The sequence below is a fragment of the Colius striatus genome, chromosome 17 (genome assembly GCF_028858725.1).
Source record: "Colius striatus isolate bColStr4 chromosome 17, bColStr4.1.hap1, whole genome shotgun sequence".
Classification (NCBI taxonomy): domain Eukaryota; kingdom Metazoa; phylum Chordata; class Aves; order Coliiformes; family Coliidae; genus Colius; species Colius striatus.
In genome coordinates this window covers 5,676,616-5,700,886 of record NC_084775.1, presented here as the reverse complement: position 1 = coordinate 5,700,886, position 24,271 = coordinate 5,676,616, and the positions used below count along the sequence as shown (strand labels likewise).

The 24,271-nt window shown below is 47.3% G+C and overlaps 1 protein-coding gene across 1 annotated transcript in view; it reads right to left on the bottom strand.

Moving 5' to 3' along the window:
• Nucleotides 1-24,271, bottom strand: part of BICDL1 (BICD family like cargo adaptor 1) — a 43,343-nt gene that overhangs the window by 4,448 nt on the left and 14,624 nt on the right. Inside the window, exons 3-9 of the mRNA XM_062010164.1 lie at nt 10,724-10,840; nt 10,070-10,081; nt 8,602-8,748; nt 7,404-7,583; nt 6,882-7,100; nt 5,615-5,758; nt 2,847-2,977 (exon numbers count right to left, since the gene is read on the bottom strand). Of these exons, the coding sequence (XP_061866148.1) occupies nt 2,847-2,977; nt 5,615-5,758; nt 6,882-7,100; nt 7,404-7,583; nt 8,602-8,748; nt 10,070-10,081; nt 10,724-10,840 (950 nt within the window). The remainder of the gene's footprint in view (nt 1-2,846; nt 2,978-5,614; nt 5,759-6,881; nt 7,101-7,403; nt 7,584-8,601; nt 8,749-10,069; nt 10,082-10,723; nt 10,841-24,271) is intronic.

Sequence of the window (24,271 nt, the reverse complement as noted above, 5' to 3'; positions counted from 1 at the left end):
ATGTGCTCTGGACCATCTATTCATCTGAAGAGTGGGACAGCAGTGCAGACATCTTACTGTAAACCCAGCAGATTGCTGGTAAGCATGTTTTGAAGAATACAGAAAGATATTCAGATACACTGCTGTGTAAGGTAATTTAGTGTGCCTGGGTAATGTGCAGGGCCTGCCTTTAAAAATGGAGATCTAAAATGAGGTAGAATCTGCACATAAATACTTTTTCCTTCTGTTTACTAGTGCAACAGTATGTGCTAAAACCCAAAAGATCCATGTCTGATCACTTGATCAACAAGTTGCAATAGAAACCAAGCAAACAATAAACCCTTCCAAGAGCACAACTCTGCTTTCAGAGACTTGGACTGAAGAGGGGAAAGACTGAAGGAAGTTTATCACGGCATATGCTTTTGAAGAATGACAAACTGTTAACATTGAGTTGAATATTATGCTTTAAGGAAAGCTCCCAGTTTTACTGGGGTTGTGCCTGCCCTTGGGATCACTGCTGCTGGGTTTCTTCCCAGTTCTGGGCCACTCAGTTCAAGAAGGACAGGGAGCTGCTGGAGAGAGTTCAGTGCAGGGCCACAAAGATGATTAAGGATGTGGAGCACCTCCCTCTGATGAAAGGCTGAGGGAGCTGGGGCTCTGGAGCTTGGAGAAGAGGAAACTGAGGGGTGACCTCATTCATGTTTACAAATCCGCCAAGAGTGGGTGTCAGGAGTCTGGAGCCAGGCTGTTCTCAGTGATGGCCAATGACAGGACAAGGGGCAATGGGTACAAGCTGCAACAGAAGAGATTCCAAAGAAACACAAGGAAAAACTTCTTCCCTGTTGAGGTGAGGGAGCACTGGCAGGGGCTGCTCAGATGGGCTGTGGAGTCTCCTTCTCTGGAGACATTCAAGCCCAGCTGGATGAGTTCCTGTGTGCCCTACTCTAGGTGGTGCTGCTCTTGCAGGGGGTTCAACTGGATGAGCTTTCGAGGTCCCTTCCAACCCTTAACATTCTGTGATTTAGTAGCCACTGAGCATATGATGTCATGGCCAAGCTGGTAGCAGATGGAACTGTCCTGGAGGAAGGAGCAATGTTCCAAGGTGCCTGTGCTGGGGAGTGCTGCAGGGAGTGCTGCTCACCATGCTCAGAGCACATGGGTGAGCACGACACTCAGGTTTGCAATTAACCACTGCGTGGTGGGGAACCATGACATGACTTGCTGGGAACCACCTTCCCTTGCAGATATTTCTGGGAGAAATAATCACATCTTATTAACTGTGGCTCATTCATCACCACCCTAATAGCTGCCTTGTGTTTCCCTGCAGAAGAGCAGTTGGGGAGCTTGTGTTCAGGTAGTGGTTGCTTAATGCTTCATCCTGCAGGATCCTATTTTCCTGTTGCTTCCACTGTTGCCAAATTTTAGCTTCAAGCTAAACATTTCCCATGCCAGATGTCTGCCTCAGGCAGTGATTTTATTTCTGTGCAGAATGTGGCCTTTTTTTGTTGGGGAGGAGAGGAGGGGCTTCAACCAAAGTGACTGAACCCGTGAGGTGGGAAGCACATCACAAGCCTCTTTGGCTGCTCGGGCTGTGGAGAGAGGCTTTCGTTTCTAGCAACAAGATGTTCTTGTCTGCTTTCACTTGCAGCCGCTTTCTGCTCATTGCTCACCCGCCACTCCTCCAGGCACGTGTGTCACCTCCCCCTTTCTCTAGGCTCCTGCTTTGTCCCGGCTGGGTCGTTAACTGCCCTGAGGAAACGAAACCCTTCCACTCCCAGCTCTGGGGCTGAGCACCTTAAATGGCCTTTGTGTGAAGATTCCCGTTGCTGCTTGGATGTTCTGGGGATTTCTCGCGGTGGCAGCTCGTTGCCATAGCCACAGCAGAACCAGCAACCCACACGCACTGGAAATGTCAGAACCACCTCTCTGCAGCCGGCAGTGCGGCTGGGATGCTCCTGATTCTTGCCAACAGATGGAGGTGTTACAGAGGACAGCGGTGGGGATTTGGGAGGTGGTACCCGGGCCAGAGCAGCACGGATAGTTAGGGATTGTGCATGCTGATTTAGCTCCTTAGATGACACGCTCCCGTGCTTCTCTTGGTGAAGGCTTGAGTATTAGGTGTTTCCATAAGGAGATGGACTGGTGGTTTCCTGGCCCATCTGCTTATTGAAGAGATTATCAGATGTATCCTTTCTAGCTAGAGAAGAAGTGAGTGTTTCTGTCCCTCTCCTTGAGGCAGAGTGCTCAGGGCAGCATGGCAAGCCCAAGCACAGAGCTGGGGAAGGGGATATGTGGTACAAGGTAACAAAACTGCAGAGGTCTGCAAAGAGGATGGGGAAAAGGTGGAGTCAGAATCCTGAAAGGACAAAGAGAACTACAGGACTGGTGATGCAAAGAAGACCCTGTAGCAGGAAAGCAGAGCAAGTGACTAGGGAAATGGATTAGGGAAGAAGCCCAAGCAGGGCTGTAATGGGGACAGGGAGGAAAGCGGGGTTGTGTGTCTGGAAGAGCAAAAGAAGAAAAAGTGTGACAAATAAGGCAGACCTAGTGTTTCCATTTGGTTCCCTGAAGTCCTCTCCTTGCTGTGGCTCAGGCCAGTACCAGGGATGGCAAAACCATGGTTTACATTATCCTCCTAAATGCCCCCACTCCTGCCATGGGGCAGCTCTGGAAATCAGTATCTCCTGCCCTGCTCCCCAGCTGCTGGCAGCATTTCCCAATGCCAGCAAAGCTGAGACTCACACCATCACTTTGTAGCACGTACTGAACAATGTGGAGGGTGAGAGAAGCCCACCCTGGAGGCATCTCCTGCAAAGGCACCCCATAACTGCTCGCCCAGCCTGGCTTTGGCTCTTCACACCACTTACTTGGCAATGGCCTCATCTCGGTCCCTGATGGCCTGACAGAGCCGTTCACTCCTCTCCTTGTCCTCAGCAGCCCCTCGCAGCCGGTCCCGCTCCTCCTTCAGCGTCGTCATCTCCACACTCAGCAGCGTGACCTGTGGGCAGAGCGAGGGGGTGAAGCCCAGGGCTTCCTGATGAGTGGAGGGAGGGGAGAAAGAAGCCACATGGGCCAACCTGGAGGCTGAGCTCCCCTGCTTGTAGGAAAAGCTGTGTCTGCTGGGAGGGGGCTGGTAGTGCTGGTGCAACCCCCTATGAAATGTGCCCACTCGCCCCGGGGTGCTGGTCTGAGCAAGATGGGTCACCAGGGTGTGCTCAGTAACAGCACTGAGAGCTGTGTGGGGCAGGACCTGCCTGGCACTTTGCTGTCAGGATGGTACCAGCCCTGAAATACTGCCCCTCTCCAAGTGGTTTGTCCTGTGCAGGCATCCTCTGAGCCTGTCTGTTGTGTTCCCATCTTGCCAGGGGTAAACCATTGCAAACATCATTTAGCAGTAAATAAGATGTAGGGTTTTTGGAGGGGGCTGTTATGTCTCTTGAAGTAGTTACAAAGCTGAAGACAAAGGATGTGAAAATTCCTCTTCACACCACAGAAGGTGTTACTGGCACATCTCACTGTGTTAATTAGAGTTTAAAATAAGTGCACAGTCTTAAATAGTCTGAGAACTGATCTATTGTTTTGGTCCTGTCCAGAGGGAGTTAATGGGGTGTGAAATCATGCAAGGATTGCATTAGCACAGCTTTGCAATGTTTCATACATGTTTCATTTCTTTGGCTAGGGCACACACACGCTCTCTTATGCTGCTCCACCACCTGGAAACTCTTCCAGCATTTGGCCCACACAGCTCAGTGGTGCTTGAATCCTCTTTAAATAGAGGGCAGACAGTCAAAAAGGGCTCATCACATTGAGAGCATGGGAGGATCTGCTGGTAGCGTGGTGTGGCGGAGCTGAGCTCTGCCTGAGCTGGGCCTTCCCGCAGCCCAGCACAGGGGATGCAGCAGTGGGAGGCATGTGAAAGGTGCTCAGTACTTCTGCTGAATTCCCAGGGGACAGTGGAGTAAGAGGCCCCCAGAAATGCATTTGGGGTAGGTTTGGAGCTTTAACTGGTTTTGTCTGTGTTTCAGGTAGGAATGGGGTGTCACAAGGGAGGAAAGGGACCAGGCAGAAAGTGTGAAGTGCTTTCCAGCATAGACAGAGGCAGAGGCGGTTCCTGTCTCTTGCTCTCAATGCTGCTGCCCCGGGGGGACTAAATTTCCACATGCATTGGTTTTCTTTAGTACTGAACTGAAGATGATGTGGCCTCTTCTGTGAGAGCTGAGAATAATTATTAAACTGGTACAGTTTAAGAGGGACAGGGAACTGCTGGAGAGAGCTCAGCACAGGGCTACCAAGATGCTGAGGGGACAGAACATCTCTGTGAGGAGGAAAGGCTGTGGGACCTGGGGCTGCTGGAGAAGAATACTGGCACAGGAGGAGAAACTTCCTTGCTGTGAGGTTGTCCTGTCAAGGCCCGGTGTGCCTTGGGGGCTGCATCCAGATGAGCAGGCTGGTGCACAGATGGTCACTCACAATCTGTGAATAATCCTGTAGTGGTCTCTGTCAGCACAGCCAGAGGAGGGCGCAAGTTCGGACCCTCAAAGGTGTCTCTTGCGGTGGGCACATCGCTGAGAGGAGCAGTTGTTGGGGAAGGAGAGGTGCCAGGGCTTCTGCCTCGCTGCAGTCGGTCTCTGATTAGCTGCTTTGTCAGCAAGTCTGTTTCCCATCCTTGTGTCCATGCAGCCATCCCTGTCAGGGGTAGTTACTGATGCCCTCACTCTTTTCTACAGCCCCATAGTGCTACACAAGGCTGTCAGATCCCAGGTTGTGCTGACTTTCTGAACAGGGGTGTGTTTTCTTCTCTCTTCTCCAAAGGGGTATGACACAGCACTGCTGGCAAGGCCAGCCAGAGACGTTAATCCCATTCCCTGCTCCAGTGCAGTTGGTGCTGCACAGCCAGCTGTGCTAAAGACTGCTTCTGCTGCACCCTCCAGACCCCTTCCAGCGTTTGCACACTTGTCCCAGAGGAACAGGGATTGCAGAGCATCTCCTTGAGTGCCTGTCTGCACTTGCTGCTTTTGGCATAGGACAACAGGTACAGCTGTTGTTTCTTTCCGTGGGATTCTGTGCTTTGGGTATGCTCTTGGCTCATTCACTGCTGTTGAGATTGTCTTAGCTGGTCCTTGTTGGCCCTGGGGTGCTGCCCTTTGCCAGACTGGCCATGATTAAGGTTTTCTAGGTGGGCATTTAGGAGGGATTTGTGATGCTGCTGTTGAAGAGGGCAAGCATTGTGCCATGCAAGCACAGCAGCACCGTTTTGTCCATCCAGTGGTTGCAAGTACCCTTTATGAGGGCTCAATGCAAGCAAGACAGGTCAGGCAGCAATCTGTGGGCCTCCCACCCCAGATCAAGCACCCTCACTCTTGGGGTCTTCTGCTGTGAAGAATTCAAGTGAGACAGGTTGGCTGAAAAGCAGATTGGGGGAAAGGTTTAAAGGAAGTTTGACTGCTTGAGATGATGTCTGGGAAAATCATGGAGCCTCTGCTCTGGGTTTAACAGTGTCCCTCCTCCAACCAGGACTGGTTTTGGCCCAGATCCTCTTGGGTTATTTACCATGTTGATCTCTTCTATGGAAGGCATGTCTTGGAGGATGAACACTGGTGTTACAAGACCACATGTAAAGTGTGGGATTGCTAACCTGGCTATGCAGTCGCTGCAGCTCCTCCAAACTCTGCCTCAGTTTCCCCCGCTCTCCCTCCATTAATTCCCTCAGGGCTCGGGAATCTTCGCTCGTTCTCCTGATCTGTTCCTCTAAGGTGTCGTCATCGCTTCTTCGAGAGCTCTGACAGCAGGAGAGAAATCCCTTGCTCAGGTTTCACTTGTAAAAAGGCAATTGCATTAATTTGATGCTGTTTTGGGGTGGGGGAGGTTCTAAACAAGGAAGGAGAAAATGTGGGTGTGACTTGGGTGGGGTTTCAGGTTTGTTCCTGTGTACCTCCACGGTGGAAACATGCCCCACCAAGGGTAGTGCTTCTACACATGACATATGAACATGCAGATGTGTTCCCACCTTAGCATAAAGCACATACTCACCACTTGGTAACATGTGACTCCAGTCTCCATGTTTTTAGACCTTTTTTAGGACTCTCTATTTTTTATTTAACAAATACAACTTAATCTCCATGCTCAGCTTTCTTACCAGCTGCTACAGGTACTGGCACAAGGAGGCTGAGTACTCCCATGTGGGTCTGCAGTTGCAGGGTCTGCACCATCTTTCTCACCACAGCACCTCAAATAAGTCAATACTGGCAATGCAACCAGCTTGTGGGTGATGGAAATAGGCCTGATCTGAGCCATTCCAGAGAGTGAGGCGTTTTCTCATCATTCTGCACTCCTGTAGATCCTGAGTGGTCCTTTATACCATCCCCTCCTCCCCAGCAGCCCTGGGCCCATTCCCCAGACACCATCTTGTGCCAGCAAAACCTGTCATTGGATTTGAGTCTGGGAGCTCTTGCCAAGGTGTTTGTACCCAGTGTCAATTTGCAGGGGCAGAGCCTACCTACACAGGGGTTACGATGCTTTTGTGCCATTAGTGCTAATAAAGCAAGGCTAGGAAAACCCTAAGGAAAATAACAGACAGTCTGCAGTATTTCCCATTGAAACTCTACTGCACACCTCAAAGCCTACTTGAGTTAATTTCCCAGAATGACTCCTGAAGTGATAACAGTTGCATGAGCCTGAAGCTTAGAGTGATGTGAGCACTGCAGGCTGAAACCCCACGTGCTGACTTGCCTCTTGGCTGACCATGAGACACACAGGGCAGGCTGTGACAGCCCATCTCTGCAGGCCACAGAGGTTTTCTCAGAGACCAGGGACTTCAGATTCCAGCAGAAACCTGCAGCAAGCTCTGTCACCTGGCCAAGGGGGCATAGCTAAGCCAAGGTCTCTCTGTGCCACCAACTTACCGTGGAGTCTGCCCCATCCAGCATGTTTTGTATCAGTCTTTTCAGCTCGCTGAGAGCTGCCCGTAGGCTGCCAGCTGGGACATCTTTGGCTGATGAGGTTTCTGAAGACTCATCCATGGAGGAGTCTGTGGAGACTGCTGAGTCTGCGCTGTCGTTCCCTCTGAGCTGGGAGCAGAGGTATCGCACTTGGCAATAGGCTTCCCAGAGCTGCAGCCTCAGCTGCAACGAGAGAGGAACATTAGCCTGGGACATCAGGGCTATGGAGATCCTCCTCTCACACTGAAGTGAGGCATGTGATTGGCAAACCTCACAAATATTTGTCTAGATTGCTGTGTTGGTTTTGAAATGGATGCAGGGATTTACTGTCATATGGTCAAAAGGGGGTTGATACCAGAGCTGACACCACAACCCCTATTTTCTAGCTCTTGGTTAGTTCCAAATTCAGATCCAGTGTGTTAAACTCCCTCCTTCTGGGGCTGGTCAGAGGTGCAGGGGCTTCCCCAGGGGCTGCAGGGCAAATACCTGTTCTCGTTCTTGTTCCAGCTCCTCTGCCTCCATGCTCTGCTCTATCTCAGATAGTAGGGATGTGCTGGTTGTGTTGAAATTTTGGAGACTTCTCTCCTCACTGAGCTCTTCGACCTTCCCCTGCAGCTGCCGGTAGGACAGCCGCACCTCCTGGAGCTCCAGCTGGCTTTGGTGCAGCTTGCAAAGGAAATCAAGGAATTTGGTAAGGAGGCAGGATAAAAAAACCCATAGTGGAGATGGTGATATAGTGATATAGACTGGATGAGTCTCTTGGTTTAGGAAGGAGCTGAGAGGAAGGAATGGGTGTCACGAAAGAGGGTTTCCAGCCAGGAGGAAAGTACTCTTGGCTGGTATTGCTATTTATTGGAGCTTAATAATCTCCAAATGTCATTAGACACTGTTTAGGCTCCAGAATATCCTGAAGGATAAAAATAGCAGGTTAATCAGCACTAAAATGAGGAACATTGTGAAGAAGTTGGGACTCAGGTAAAAGAGAAAAAACACAGCAGGACGTGAATCCAAAAAGACAAATAACATAGGCATGTGCTAAAGAAAGCTCTACACAGATACAAATGTATATCAACAAAGGGAAGAAAGGATTCAGGCCTGTTTCAGAGAGCTGAGGATCCAGTGGTTGTCAACCCTCAGAAGAGAAATGGAAAAATCTTGCTCTCTACTAAGATGCCTGAAGCCACAGAGGTGGCAGCTTGGTAACACACAGCTGTGAACACCATGGAGCCTACTGGGAAGTGATCTGAGCAGGGAGAGCTACCAGGCCACTCACTGTCCTCTGGGACAGTGTGCTCTGAGGAAGCCCCTTCTGAAGCCAGTTCTACTATTAAAAATTAGGTAAAATGAACCTCAACCAGAGTTCTCTACTTTTCTTCTGTTTACCTCATTTCCCCACACCCTGTCCCACTCCCCTGCTCAGATCTCCCTCCCAAGCTGCTGTTTGCTGTCAAGATGCCCCACTGCAGCTCCTGTTATCTGTCCCTGTGGGGAACACCCAGGGCCTGGCATGCTGCCATGCTTACAGGACACATTTTATTCCTACAGTTGTTTTGTGTCCCAGTTCATGGCTTCTGGCTCAATTTTACCCCAAACCATGTCTTTTACTCCATTTCCCACCTCCTCAGGGTCTTTTCCAGCTGTAATGATTCTATGATTCTTCCCCATGCCATTGCTGCCTCCTCACCTGCAGGTCCTTGTCATGGCTTTGTCTCTCCAGGATGAGGACTCGGTCCTGCAGCTCCTCCACAGTTCCCTGGAGCAGGTCGTTCTCCTCCATCATGGCACTAAGGCGATGCTCCAGCTCCCGCTTTCTGTCCGTCAGCATTTTGATCTGGGGAGGAAAGAGAAGCAGTGACAGACCCCCAACTTCCCAGGGAGCAGGGAGGAAGGAAATCACATTGCCAGGAGAGAAATGAAACAGTAAAAGTATGTGCACACTTACTCTGTTACCTGGATGAGAGAAACTGTATCTCTGTGTGTGGTTTAAAGCTTAGGAAGGCTCTGAAAGGAAACTCCTGCTCTAGGCTGGGTGAGCGCTGTTAGGAAGCCAGGGAACAGGCAGAAGAGCCCAATGGGATTGAGTGGAGACCAGCCCTGCCCACCCCTTGTACCTTAAAATTTGCAAGACTGGGCAAAACTGGTTACTTTTCCTGGCTGGTCCTGAGTGTGGTGGCATTTTCTCCCATACGGATGCCGGAGCCCACAGAGTGAGCCTGAGGAATCCTGTTCCCCACAGGGCTGTGCCACAGCACTGCCAGTACACTTTCCTTAATTGCTGCATATTTGCCAGGTCCTCAACCAGGGATTTTTCTGTCTTCCTACTTGCAGAGGCTCCTTTCTGTGCCATGCTTATTTTTAGTCTCCCAGTGATGGGTTGTCTTTAAAATTGGTTCATTTCTTTTAATTGTCAAGGGCAGCGATTTTGGGTGAAGAGGGACAGTGTGCCAAACAAAACCTTTGTGATTCAGTTAGCTGAGAACAGTGCACAGGATGAATCAGCACTAGCCAAGGTCACTCCTTGTTTAACCAAGAAGCAGGAGCCTTTTCCCAGATTAGTACACACAGGACCTCTGGGGACTGGGTCTGCCATTTACCAATCCCATAAAACCCAAAGTATTCCCTAAGGTCTCCTTTCAATTCACAGACCATAGACAATTTCAGCAACTTCCCACTGCTTTCTTGGCCTCTTTGGGACCTTGTCTCTTTGCTGCTTTCCAAGTTGCTGAAAAGATTTGGCTGCATGAAGAAATATTAGCCAAGTGTTTGGACTTGCTATTTCTGCAGGGTAAAGGCTGCTGTAGGTATTGGCTGCTTTAAGGTGACTAATGGTTTCTGAGATGTCTCTTCCCATCACCATCATGATTTGTGTGGGTTGCAGGAAAGAGATGTGAGAAAAACAAGAGGTTATAATACAGAGATTGTATCAAGAGTTCATATTTGGCAACCAAAACAGTAACAAACACGGTGTGAATGATCATGTAATAGAAAAAACATCACTCTGCCATGGGCCCTGGTCACAGGAAGGGCATGGGGGAAAGGGATTTGGAAAGCAAGAGACAGGAGGAGGCAAGGTGAGTCATGCACAGTGACAGGCAATGCATGATGACAGCAGTGCATGCACAGGCACACTCTTTCCAAGCCTCTGTACTTACTTCAAGGACCTGCTGCTCCACACCAAGGGGAGGGGAAGAAAAGACGAGGGACCAGCAGGGAGCGGGTAGGGAGCAGGAGAGAAGAAGAAAGTGAGAGATTTTAGGAAAAGCTCTTCCAGACAGCTTATAAAACAAGTGGTAGGGTAGTAGAGCTGGACATCTTCTACCCCTCTGGTTCCTGCCTACATGGTCTCCAGTGAACCATGTCAGGGAAGGGAAGAGGAAGGAAAGTAATTCCTGCTGTATGTACCAGAGCTAAACCATGCAGGGGCTCCTTGCTTTCCCACCTGCGTGCCTCAGAGGCAGGAGAGGATTGTTGCTTCCTTTGCAAGCTTGAGAAACAGAAAAAACCCCTAACCCTTGCAGACCTTCCCACCATGCCCAGAGTTTAGTCTGTACTAGGCAGCAACCCTGCAGGAACACAGCCATGATTTAGCTCCTGGAAGACTCTCCTCATCCATTCCTTTCGTAGGTGTGCCTGTGGTGAGGCAGCAGTGGCAGTTGGCTCGTGCCACCCCAGCCAGCCCTGGGCTGCAGCAAAAATTCTCACCTTTGCTCCTCAGCTATAACCATCCTCCTCAAAGAAGTCCGCTATGGAAGTTCAAACAGCCCTGGCCACCCTCTGAAGGAGTGAGGTGGACGTGGGTGACTCACCTCGGCCTGGAGGCTCTCGAGCCGCACGATGTGTTGGCTGCTGGAGGAGTTCTTCTCCCGAAAGTCCTCCCGGAGGGTGTGCACCTGCAGCGAGAGCTGCCGCTCCACCTCGGACGCCTGCAAGGACACACCGCAGCCGGCGTCACCAGGGCAGCCATCCCACCTCCTCCTGCCCATGGCAACATCTGGCCCCATAGCATCTCTGCACAAGCTCTACTTTTGGCAGAAACATCGAAGCCTGCACAGTTTGGGTGAGGGAAAGCTCATCCTGGACAGGTGCTGAGGAGAGCAGCCGTGTTGATTTTTCTCCAGGGCAGCTAAGGGGACACAGTCTGTAACATTCTTCAGTTGCTAAATGGCATCATGACTTCTGTCCTCACAAAGGCGAGGAGAACAAATCTCCACAGACCCCAGGAAACACTATAATTAGATTTATACTTTCTAAACCTCTGAATATCTTTGGCACAGCTCTTAAAAAACAAGTGCTCTTTGCCTCCAATTTCTGGCTCCCATCAGGGCCAGACGCAGAAGCATCCTCTCCACACGACTGTCGGTGCAGGATTGCTGGGCTTGGCCCTCTTTCCTGTGTCAGATGGATGCCCCATTTTTGCAGGGTGGTTTGAGGACAGTGGAAAGGCCATTCCTACCTGCAGGATCCAGGCTGCAGACAGCCCTTATAAGTGACAGCTCAGACATGTTAACTACTCTCCAGACAGCTTTACAGATGATTTTTACATGGTGAACGCACTTGTTTAGGCTTGTAAGAGAACATAAGGTTTTTATGACAAATCCCTAATGAGACAGCAAAAATGGATGGTTTTCTACTTAATTAGATTCCATCAGGTTGCATTACACTGAGGCACAGACCTCCCTCTCCAGCAGATTAGCTGCCAGTGAATGGATCCTCCCTAAGAGGTGGCATTGCCATCCTGCTCAGGGACACAATGTCTCAGACAAGGAGGTGAGATTATGGGGAGGGCTGGGAGCAAGAGCAGAGAACTCATGTTGAGGTCAGCAGCTGTGGGCAGCTTTAGGAGTGCATCTTTCTGTCTGGCAAACACGTGTCAGGATTTGACCCAGGGTGCTCAGCTGACAGGGAGCCCAAGGCAGCAGCTCCACCAAAGGGTTCAATGACTATGCTCTAGCAGATTGTGACCCGAGGAATGGGCACACAGACCCAGCCTGGGCTGCTCCCAAAGGAAACACAACCCCTTTTTAAAAGTGGTCTCTTATTTTGTACAGTCTGCAGCAAAATAATCCAAACCAGAAGGAAGAGGTAAAAGGCTGTTCCAGCTCCATCAAGTGGAGGAAACAGTGGTTGCCCCAACACTGCTCACTTGCAGGGGCAGCAGAAGACAGAGCGTGGCTGCTGAGATCAGCCAGGCTCTGACCACTGGCTTCTGTAATGAGAAGTGGTTTCCAACAATAAGAAATAATCTTATCTACCAATTGGTTTTTATCTCCCCTTTTACCCTGGGTTAGTATAACTGGTCTTTTTCCCTTCTTTAAAGCCTCACAACAGAGGCCTTTGTGGCTCTCCCTCACCTTATTTATTTAATAAAGCTTCCCTGCACAGGCAGAGTACACAAAATACAACGATAGCACAGCACTATAGGAAGAGGCTGGTTATTTTACTTCCCTTAAGCAGCTATAGATTTCAAAGCATCCTGAGTAGCTATTAATTGGTGACACTAAAGAAGACGGATGGGTTGTGCTTTTTCGAATGATTCACTTGCTTTTGTAAAGACTGCTGAGACATCCTCATGCTGAAACACTCCACAGGAGCTATCAAGGATGAAAAAGCACCAAATGAAAAGCACTGAAGGATTTTGCCTGCAAGATGCTGACCACACTCTCAAGGAGCATAAGTGGTGCCAGACACACCAGTACTTGTTGGTTAACTATATAACATAATTTATATGCTAGAACAATTCTAAGTACAGACAGTGTAAACGTAGGCTGTGGCAGTAAGAAACAAGGGAGTGTTAACAGCACTGTAAAAATCCCTGGTAAGACAATATATAGCTGCTGTTGTTAGTTCTGGTCTGTGTACTCAGACTGGAGCAGGTGAAGGGATGGGCTGCAAGGGTGATCCAGATCATGCAAAGTCTGTTATATGAAAGGAGACTAAAAAAGGATGGCTTTTTATATCATCTCCTGCAATGAATGCTGAGAGAGGAGTCCCTATAAATACATCCCGGATAAGCACGCAGAAGGGAGAAGCACTATTCAAGCTGAAGCACAATTTTGGCTGCGGGGGAAAAAAAAGTGAATAAGCTGGGTAAGAGTGAATGAAGGCTGAGAATAGGAAGATTTCTTTCTTTCCAAGGAGCTGCAGTAGGATTCCTCTTTCTTCATCATGACAGTAGGAGAAATGGTGGCAGAAATGATTTTGTGATGGAGCCAGATCATTTTATCATGCAGTTTAGCACTTTATTGTGCAGTTTCTTTCAGAGGGCTGCCTATGACAGAAGGGAAATGAATTGACCTCAAAGGTCCTTTCTGGTACTAGACTGCTTGCAGGACATGTATTCACCAGCTTGAAATCATCATGTAGCATTTATCTACTCGCTGCTCAGCTTACACACTCACACATCTTATTCCCACAGTTATAGCCCACATAGAGGGAAGAAAGGACACCATTATTTTTAGCATTTTGGGCTCTAATGCAGACAGGATGTCACAGTGTCACCTCTGAGTACACCATTCACAACCCATCTCATGCAGGAAAGTAAAAATCACACTTTCTTTAGCTCTATATAGTGCAGATGACTCTCTCTGACCAGCCATTTAACAGAAGTAAACAGAAATGACTGTATCGTGTGTTTCCCTCCACAGGAGACGGAGGAAAAGCCTTCATCCAGTTCTTCTAGATAAGGAAATGACTGATACCTTCAGTCTCACTTTTGCAAAGATTTCCCTTTTCATAGACATGAGACAAATGGAGCTGACCTCTGGCCATGGAAACCCCCCTCCATGATACCTTTGTTTCGGAGGTTGCCAATACTGCTGCTGAGCTACCCTTTCTAATCAGTTGCAAAGTTGGGGTTTGAACATTTGCATCATTTTAAGGAAAGCCACCTCAGCAATGTTCAGTATTTGTCAGGCTTTATGGTGTATTTCCACACCATGTCTACTTGTGTTCTCCACACTGCTGTATGTCTGCATGTGTACAGTGTGTTTCAAACCATGAGTGATTACTTCTAACATCCCCTTTTACTTGGTATCATCAGATGATGTAACCTCTGTCTACATTTTCCCTTTAATGCTTAAACAAGCTGTGGCTTTTGTTGTGTTTTTGTTCCCTACCCTCACTATGCAAACTGTACCTCTTTCTCTTCCCCATCAGTGTTTTCCTAAACATTAAAAGCTAAAACCTTTTGTGGTTAAATTGGTCATTTAGCAATCCATTGGGTTTTTTTCTAGAGAGAAGTAATATTCTTTCCAGCAAGGCCAACAGATATCTCCCAGCATCTGAGCTTTGCTCTGTACTTAAGAAAGAATTAATTTCCTGGGTACAGGCAAATTAGCCAACACAGCCACCAGGCAGAGTTTGAAACAAATCAGCAAAAGCACAGACATCAATTCACAATTAGATATATGCAATCAACTGTGAGATTTGTTTTCTGGACTTCAGGCAAGGTTTAGATGAGATTTGGGCAGAAGAAGAAGAAAGACAGAGCAGGAGGACATTTTGGCTTTTTTCATTGCAAACTTGATTAAGTTTCTCTGATGATTAATTCTGAAGTGCTAAAATACACACAACAATATGGATATTTGGCAGAGAAAAATATGATTTACCAGTTACAATAACTCTGTAAGGTTTAACATCTGGAACAGATGAGCAATCAAATAAATCAGTGTAAAAACTTTGGAGCGCTGATGCTCCTGTGAGGAGGGAACCTTTGAAATGTTTATGATGGACTGTGAGAAACCAAATCTCATTCAAAGGAAACCCAAACACAAACTATGCAGCTGTAAGTCATGTCACAAAGAAAAGGAGAATGAAACTGTTTAATAGACTGCAGCTGAGTGAAGAAACCAAAGTTTCCATACGACTTACTGTTACAAACAAGATGATTCAGATTTAACAAACGATATTGAAGGTTTTCTTGCCTGGAATAGCTAAGAAAGAGAAGTCCTAATTAGTGCTAAATTTGTAACAGTCAGGAGAGTGTGTTACCCCTTTTATTAATCTGCTAACATCTGAGTTCAAGGGACTCTCCCTTCCCACTGTGGTACCATCAACACTTTACTAGTGGCTGTATCTCCTGGCTTCAGGTTCCTGGATTCCCAGCTCCTGTCTGGGAGGAAAATATGCTTGCTACTGAAATGCAAGCAAAGGAGGAAACAACAGACACCTTGCTTTAGAATAGTAGTTTTTTAAAAGGCATTAATGTGGCTGCTGAGAGAAGCCCAGGAGTGTTGAGGTTGTTGCCCTGCCACCACAGCCAGCACCTCGGTGCCTGATTTTCTGGGCTGTGACCCATGCCAAGCCAGCGGTGAGGCTGTGGCTGTTTTCCAGCCATCTATATTGTGCATACATGGAGGTTGCCCAGTTGGGGAATCTTTGAGAGCTTTCTGCTGAACCTTTTAATTCAGGTCAACTTTAAATTGTTATTCAAAGCGTTACTCTATCCAGGAAAGTGCTTATGTAATAGCAGTGCTTGCCTTTCATCACCTTTTGGGGGCTTCAGTGTGCACTTGCTGATTTATGTGCACAGAGATTTTCCCTGAGGCACAGCCCCTTGGATGTGGGTGCCATTCTCACTCCCTCTCCTCAACAAGACAGGAGGAAAAGTAAGATGAAAGTCCTCATGGGCTGAGATAAAGATGGGGAGATCATTTACCACTACAGGGATCTGAAGTGAAAGCAGTGACTGGGAGGCATGGTGGGCATTGCTCAGCCTACATTATCATGGGGGTTGTAACATGGTGAAGGGGTGAGTGGAGCTGTACTGACAGTTCACTGGCCAATGTCATAATGCTGCTCTGGTTTTGGCACTGGGAGGTGATTTTTTTTGTCACCAGTGGTTTGTGAAGGGTGCCTGAGGTGTTTAATGACAGTCTTTAATGACAGACAGGGATTTGGCTGAGGCAAGGGTGGGTTTCTGTGGGGGAATTTAACTATGGGAAGTATGTAGCAGCTTGGTGCTGGTGTGAGAGCTGTCTCTGCCTGGAGAAGTTATGTGGGAAAATAAGAATTCAGGAAACCTGTAACACTTCAGAAATATGTAAACATGCAAGAGAGACCATTAACATTGATCCCAGTGGGTATTCTCAGAAAAAAAGGGATAGTTAAGCTTGTAAAAGTGCCAGGATAGTGCTGTGTAACATACACCTGTTATATATCCAGCAGCTCTAGGCAGACTGGCAAGTGAATTAAATACCAGTAGGCAGAGTGAGTGTATTTGCTCAGCTTTTACAGCTAAGATTTACTTCCTAACACAGGTTTCTTTCTCCTCAGGAAGCATCTCTGTAACATGCCATAGCACCCGTTGGACCACTCCCGGTGTTGCTCTTGGTTTTGACCCCCAGCTGACCGCTGCTTCAATTAGGTAAGATCTGCGAGGCACCGTGGTAGGGACATGCAGCCCCCAGCCTGAGGTGCCTCTCTGGGGCCTGGCACTGAATTCATACCTCTGTGTGACATTGTGAGCTGGAGGTTGCTTGCTTTTTCCCTGTCTCCATCACCTTTTCCATTGCAATTCAGGCACATGACTTTGTATCTGGGAGTTGGTGTCTTTGTACCACACACTTGGCTACCTGCAATCGTCTTTACACTCCTGCAGGTCACCTCCTGGTTATCCCTTCTCTCCTCTTAGTCAGAGGATCCAATAAATCTATGTCTGCTTATCCAGAATGGTTTGATTGTGTGGTACACTGCCTGACCTCCTTTGTTACAGCTGTGCAGGTCAATGAGCCTTCCCATCAGGGCTGATGCTGTAGAGCATAGGCCAGCTAGATTGTTTGGGAGTTCTGTACTGACAACAGAGCAGGTAGACAAAAGAGGAAACAAAAGAGGAACAAATGAGCAGGTTTTTTTAGCACAAAATGGACCTGTCAACAGAAAAAGGAATCAGTGATCTAAAGGCTGAGGATCTGTAATTGCCAAAGCAAAGAGCTGAGGAATGGAGAAGAGGCACTGCAATTACTGTTTTATAAGCATCAGGCTTGGGATAAATTAGTGATGAGAAAGGCCTCATGACTGTAGCATTAAACCCACTGAGAGGATTCAAAGGGCAGCAGTGGCATCCCATGCAAAGATCTGCACTAATTCCAGAGTCATGATGCTTTGGAAATGTGGTACTTTGTTGCTTGTGTGAAGGTGAGAATTCCTTGCCACGGCTCTGCTCCCTTTTCCCTTCTGTAGGAGAAGTAGGAAATGCTTAGTGTGTCCTTTGACCTCACTCCTGTTTAGCTGAGTTTTAAAATAAAACAAACCAAGAACATGAGTAGTTTCTTCTCACAACACCCCAGTCATGCCTTAGGCTCATGATGGCAACGAGGTAACGCTGCATCAGCTCAGATGCCTCACACCTGAGAGGCAGAGGCCAGCTGGGGAGCTGCCCATAATGAGCAGGGAGGAGCTAGTTTTCCTTCTGTGTGGGGCTGAGCTTGCAGCTGCCCCACAGCTGAGGTGGAGAAGTGTTATTAGAGTGGAGCTGTTTGGCTTCTTGGTGGAAACCTCCAGAAAACCTGTGAAGCTGGTCAGCCTGCAGCTGGCTTGTCTGTTTTGGGAGATGAGGTACTTACATTGCCTGACTTTGGTTGCTTCTCATCCTTCTCGTGGCTGGACGTGCTGCTGGAGATAACTCCTGTTATCTTGGACACATTAAGGTACTCCTACTTTTTCCTTTCTAAGTGTCCTTGACAAATTCTTTTAATAGGAGTAGTGAACTTCTGCTGCATTATGAAGTTAAGTGTGAGAGACAAGATAGCCAGGGTTTTCCTGGCCCTGCAATTGTTCTCTTTTCCCCCTCCTGATAGAGGAGAAGCAGTTTGCAAGGCGAACATCTGAATGTTTTGGCTATAAGCTTATGGGAATGAGTGCAAAATGGTGGTGGTCATCTTGTTTTTCAGTAAGTGCTCAGAAAACTGTTTGGCTGAGGACAAAAACCATTAGTTTAGGCTAAATCATCTTACAGGATGAGGAACTGCTGGTTAGAGCAGAAGCAAAGACAGTTGTGTGCCCTATGGGGGCAATTCTAGCTGGATGTAATGACTCTAGGTTTATTGTTTGAATGAAAGAAGCAACTTCACAAGTGGATGTGGGTTGTGCACGTGTTTTAGGAGGCTCTTAAACATAAGCCTCCCTTTTCTTGTGGTTTATTCTTGACCTAAGCATTTGGCACTTGTGGAGAAGAAAATACAGTGTGTGGAAAAATGAGTCAGGCTGCTTCCTGCAGGAGGGAATGCCAGAGGCTGCTGCTTTGAGTACTGCAATAAATTAGCCCTGGTGATAAGTCAGAGGACAAAGTGTTCCTGGAGGACACTCAATGCTAAGCAGTGCACACAGTGGCTCTTGCTCTCTGTGTCCGAATTCTGCTTGCAGAAGCAGTGTGGGAGATGAGGCAGCTTTGCACAGTGCCTCCTAGGGCTGGTGTCTGTTGTAGGGCTCCAAAGGAAGAAATGAATATGGGACTCATTGGCAGCAACTTGTCTTCTAGTTGTTTGGAAGGAATAGGGTAATAGAGTGTAACCCTAGCAGGCTCTTTTAGTTCTGTGTTGATGCTGCACATGGCCTTGAATGCACTTTAGTTACCTGTCTGTAAGTGTAAGCAGGAAGGCATATGGCTTAAATAATCACCTGGTGATGCCAAAGTGGGGCTGAGATGAACCACCACATTGGCTTCAGTGAATAGCTTGGGTCCAATGTGTCACAAGGGGCCTGGACCTTCAGGTCAAAATGTCTGTTGTCCCCCCACACCTGTGTGTGACTGAAGTTTTGCCTTGGCCTAGCAGAGGGAAATGACACAGTTTGAAAGCTGGATGGTTTGTTTTGCATCAGTGACTTCAGTGGTCTGATCTCCTAAATAACTTCTAATGCTTAATTTCTATTAATAAGTTATTTTTCCCTGACAAAAGGCACATTTTGTCTTGATAGAGCATTTTGTCTAAGTCACCCTTAATGTGGGTTTTTCATCCAGATTTTTGAGCTCACTCTGATTTTTCTACTTGAGCTAAAGGATGAAGAATATTTCCTTTGGTACATTTCTAGTGATCCATAGGTGTGGGTCAGATGACAGCTTGATGAAATACAAAATGCCTCACCAGTTTGGGAACAGCTGAACTGGAAACATGAAGGCTTAACCTGGTCATTAAAACCTTTCAAAAAAAGGAGTGGAGGTTTGTGATGGAGGCAAAGAGAAATGTAGCCTCCGCTCCTGCTCTGAGAGGCTTTGCTGTCTTCCCTTGGTAGCCAGAGCCAGGAAAGCCAATCTCCAGTCTTCATTTTTTTTTCTTTGTCTGAAATTGTTTTAGTCTAATACTTTAAACCTTGGAGGTGTTTGAACTCAAATGTCTGTGCCTGGAAGCGAGAGACAATAATTAAGCTGCTTGCAGTCCCTCACTCTGTCTTTAAGCACTCTATGTCCTTTATTTCAAAGAAAATGAAGGGAATTCTCCTGGGGATATCTAATATATGATGGCAGGTTAGCAGGTCTGCCAGCTCTTGAAATCTTCATCTATACACCCTCTTAAGCTCAGAATATGTTCTTCTGGATCTACTAGTAATATACAGACCAAAAGCTTTACAGTGTACCTAGACCTAACATTCAAACTTGCACTTACAAACATGTCTAAGTGCATGAAAGTACTGGTGTCCATTCCCATCCACATGAAATGAGTGGATGCTGATAGGTGCAGGAGGGTCATAAATGAAAGGTGAGTGCTGTAAAGATGAGTGAGCCTGTCACGAAGCTTTTTGGGGGAAGAAACCCCAGCACGTGGCAGCATGTGTCCATTGCAATGCTTAAATAAAAAGATTTAAATCTGCTTTCTTCAAGTGTTGTTCTGGAGCTGTGGGTAACCTTTTCTTACATAGTTCTTGATCACTTAGTATTTGATCTGTCATTCGAAACACAACAGAACTGTGCTGGGTACCTGCAGGCAAAAAGCTTCTAGAGATACCATTTAACTTAGCAATACTAGTTGCTGTGCTTCAGCAGCCCCCAGCTGCTCCTGAGTTGTTCTCCCTTGTTTGCAGCATGAATCTAATTTAGAGCTTAAGGTCTTTGAAGCAGACTCTGAGCACAAGGAAGACCCTGCTCTTAGTGATTGCTGACAAAAGATAATTACAATGTGTTATTAACAGCATCTTAGCACTCTGATCTGCTGAAGTCCAATACAGCTCTATACTTCCTACATTACCACGTGTAATAAGTAGATGACACTTGTCTTAGCCCAGGTTTGCTCTGTTTCCACTAAGGGTCAATTTATGACTTGGTGCAGCAGATGCTTGAACACAGATGTACTTGTTTACCTTTTTGTGCAGTGCCACAGATGTAAGCACTAAGGGGATTTAGGTCTTTAAGTCGTAGATCTCGGGGCAGAGGCTTGTCCTTCAGAGCAATCTGCACCTCGACAGCAGTGTGTAGTTGCAAATATGTAGTTAGAGCTTCCAGCATGAACTGGAGCTGCTAAATTAAGCCATAGCAGGTGTATTCAAAATCAAGGATAAGTTTTCTGAACAACACCTGTAACCAGCTTTTGGGAAGCTGCTGAGTGCTTCTGTAAGTGGCCATATCTTATGCATGTGTCAGCCTGGCAGGTGAGCACTCCCCTGAAGACTCTGTGTGGGCAGCATTGTGGACAGGGTCCAGATGATGAGAGCATCCAGAAACAAGAGTGAAAGTTAAGAGTAACTTCATGTGAGCTGCAGTCCACTGACAGCATTGCAGACAAAGGCTGTGTGCTTGGCTGTGGGCAGTGAATTTGGCACACGAGTGCTATAGTTAGACTTGCACCTATAGCCAAGGGTTTGCAAATGTAGGTCAGGCTGAATTGAAAGCCCTTTCCCCTGCAGTCTGAGATGCTTAGAGGAATAAGAATCATTCAAGTTGTAGGGTTGTTTTTGGCACTGAGGCTGTTGCTTTCTGGCAGCTGACCCCATGCAAACACAGCAAGCTTGTGGTGTACCTGGGCTGGGGCAGCAGAGAGCAGGTGCCAGGCAGACATGGGGGCTGGGAGTGATCTGCAGGCCAGGTTTCTGTGCAATCAAGCCATGAGGCTGCCTGCAAACCAACACTGGGGTGTGGACACCTGTAAGCACTGCATGAGATCTTAGATTGGAAAACATTGTGCTGACAGACACTGTGAGAATCAGCAGCCTGTCCTGTGTGTCTGATGCTGTGATTTTTTTTCCTGAAGATTTGGCTGAGGCTTTGTCTGGAAAGAAGTAGCATCCTTGATGAAGGTAACATGACCAGAGAATGGGGAGCATGCTTCCCTCCTCCACCCAAATTCAGTGCTTTACCCTCAGTGATTTGTCTTGAAAGGGGAGAGTGTGTAAAGGCCTGTTGGTGTTCTTTGGGAGAAAGGGGAGTGAGTGGGGGAAAAACACTGTTGGTTTTGGCTCTAGTGCTTTTAAGCAAGTGTTAGTACTGAAGAGAAAAGGAATGATAAAAATGATGATACTAATGGTAAAAGTACATACACCCTGTGTAGGTGCCTTCTGGTGCTAACTAGGTAACAGGAGACCCACTAATGTACACCAAATGAAAGACAAGTGGTGTGGCAGTGGCTGTTGTTCCCCTTCAAAGTTGTCCTGAATGTGTGTGGATTATCCTGCACTTGAGCACAGTCTGATCCACTGCTCCAGTTCTTGTGCTACTACAGTAGGAGTTTAAACTGGGACCTTCCCTAGCATCGCTGCATATAAATGATTAACTTTCTTCCTCTTGCTGTCTGAAAGCAAGAATAATGTGATCAGTGACAGAGGAGATAATGATTTTCAGCTCCCAGCAGTGTTTATTCCTCCTGCTACTGTAGCTGAATTTCCTTGTGTGAACAAGCCTGTTGTAGCAATACTGAATCTGAGTGCTTGCAGTGTGCAGGAGTGTCTAAAATGGGGTCTCTTAAGGCTTCTGCCAGTGCACAGGCATGTTGAGTTAGGAAGACTTTTATCCTATCTGTGCTAAAAATCATATGCCTTAAGCCACTGACTCTTTCCCCCTCCTGCCTTGTGTGTGATGAGGTGTGTGCTGGAGTTGGCAGATGGCTGGGGAGCAAACAGGTCCACAAAAGCATGCAAAGCAATCATATTGCATCATTACTAAAGCACCTGCCAAGACTTGGGTTTTCTTCTGCCTGTCACCATCCTGCCTACATTGGCTTCCCCATCACCCCTTGGACTTGGCTGTTTTGTGACCCTACCTCCTGGAACAATCTGGAGACCTTTTATTCCTTGCTCTCTCTAGTAGATTGGTGTAATAGGTATCAGCCTTGGTACATTGTTGAATTCACATCTAGACACGGTGCTGTGCCAGAGATTTGTTTGCTTAATTACACAAGTACTTTTATTTCTGCTGTAGTGTTGGCTTTGGTTTTGCTGCTGAGGCTGATGCTTCTTTTAGCCTCCTTTCCTTGGCTTTGTTGAAAGATAATGTAGTAATAAGTAGTTTGACCATGTCACTTGTGCAGGTCAACAACAAACACAGGCTGTTATCACTTAGATACTCCAAGTATTAACTCTCCCATATAATGCAGTGCTGCTTGGTTCCCTGCACTGTCACACTCCACATTTCCTACGTGAGAACAGGTCTCATCTGGGTGATGCTAGTACCATGTGTGGCAAAAGCCTGCTCTGGGTGCCCAGGCAAGACAAATGGGGTACCAAGAAACAACTTCTTCCTTGCCAGGCCCAAGCCTGTTATAGAGAAGAGAAATGTTCTGCTTGCAGAAAAGTTGTGGTGTTGAGGTTGCACCTCCTTGACTTGATGCTTTGATCATGTCTGCTTTAGGAGTGGGGCATGAAGGTGCAGCCCGTAGCTGCTTGCTGAGAGGCAGAAAGTCTCAGTACAACTTGTGTCAGGGTATGCACATGGGTTTCAAGTGTTAACCTGAATCCAGGCTAGTTTTCAGAAATTAATAGGTTAAAGCATAGCATGAGTTTGTTAAGCTCTTGCAGGGATTTGGCATTTCCCAGTGTGATCCCCACTGGCATGAAGGGACAAAGGAGATAAAGATATTAGCCCAAGTTTTCAGCACAAGCCTTCTAAATACTGATTCAAAATACAGCTCTACTCGTCAAGCTGTGAAATGCCAAGTCTGTCCACATCTCAAACTTCTTTGTTTGGAGGGTGAGACAAATACTACCACTTGAGAAGCTCCATATTATATTTCATCCTTCCTCAGGTTTGCTGAAAGGTTCTTGGATTTAATATTGTTCATGGCAACACTTACACATTACCAGGAGAAAAAGTGTTTGGCCAGGTCTCTTCACAGAGCAGGAATTTACACGAGGGTTATAAGGCTCATTGGGGCTAATCCCTGCTAGCATTATACATCATCTGACAGTTGCCAAGGAGACAAGGATAATCTCAGTGAGACAAGATATGTGAGAAGGGTATTTATGGACATTTGCCTGATGATGCTGGTGGAATGCACCAAGAAGTGATTACTTGAGTCCCTTTGAAGTACTGCCTCTTCTGTGGGGAATCTGAGAGACTGTTGGTACAGAGGCAAAAGAATTTACTATGATATTAAACAGCAGCAACTCGGCCTTGATGTTTCCAACTTGTCCTGCAGTGGCCCCACTGTTGTGCAGGGGGGTGGCCAAGGCTTTTGCAGTGTTGCAAGAGGGCTGACCATCCATCTGAAGCATCAGCAGGCTATAAGCAAAACAAGCTATTTCAGCCCATGGTGCTGACACAGGCTTAATGAAACCTGTCCACTTCACCTGCTTGAAATACTAAGCATGTCTTGTATGCCAAGTGGTGTGAGGGGAAGGGTAAGCATAGATGTGTATGTGCTTTGGCAATGGCTTTCCAGAATAACCAGCTATTTCCTTTTTCCTTGTCCCCAGCATGAGCCCAGTTGCACCACAGCCAGCTGACTCTGGTTGCTTATCACACAGTTTCTGAGCTGTGGGAAGGGTTAACATCATGGGCTACTTGGTATGTGAGTCTGAACAGGCATTTTGGTCAATTAGGCTGTTTTCCCTAGTCTGGCATGGCTTATAGCTCGGCTTAAGGAGATTAAAAGCAGGAGAGCTAGTATATTCATTTGAACAAGTTCATGCTTGGAAAGGCTTCTACATCATCTGTTCTGCATAGCAAAATATCTTCTGGGCAGTGGGCTCCCTGGCCATGAGAAGGGACTGTCCCACAGTGGGCACATCTTCCCTTCCTGTGCTGAGGTGAGGCAGTGACCTGTAATGAAGGAAGAAAGGTTGCCTGTCTCCTCCTCTCCCCCCCAACTTGACCTTCATAGTCTGTGGAACTGTCCCTTGACTGATGATTATGAAGGATGGGAAGACAGAAGGAATTTCCCAGGTTTGGAAAGCTTGATGCAAATGACTCCTTTGAAAGGAGGGAGCTGCTGAGA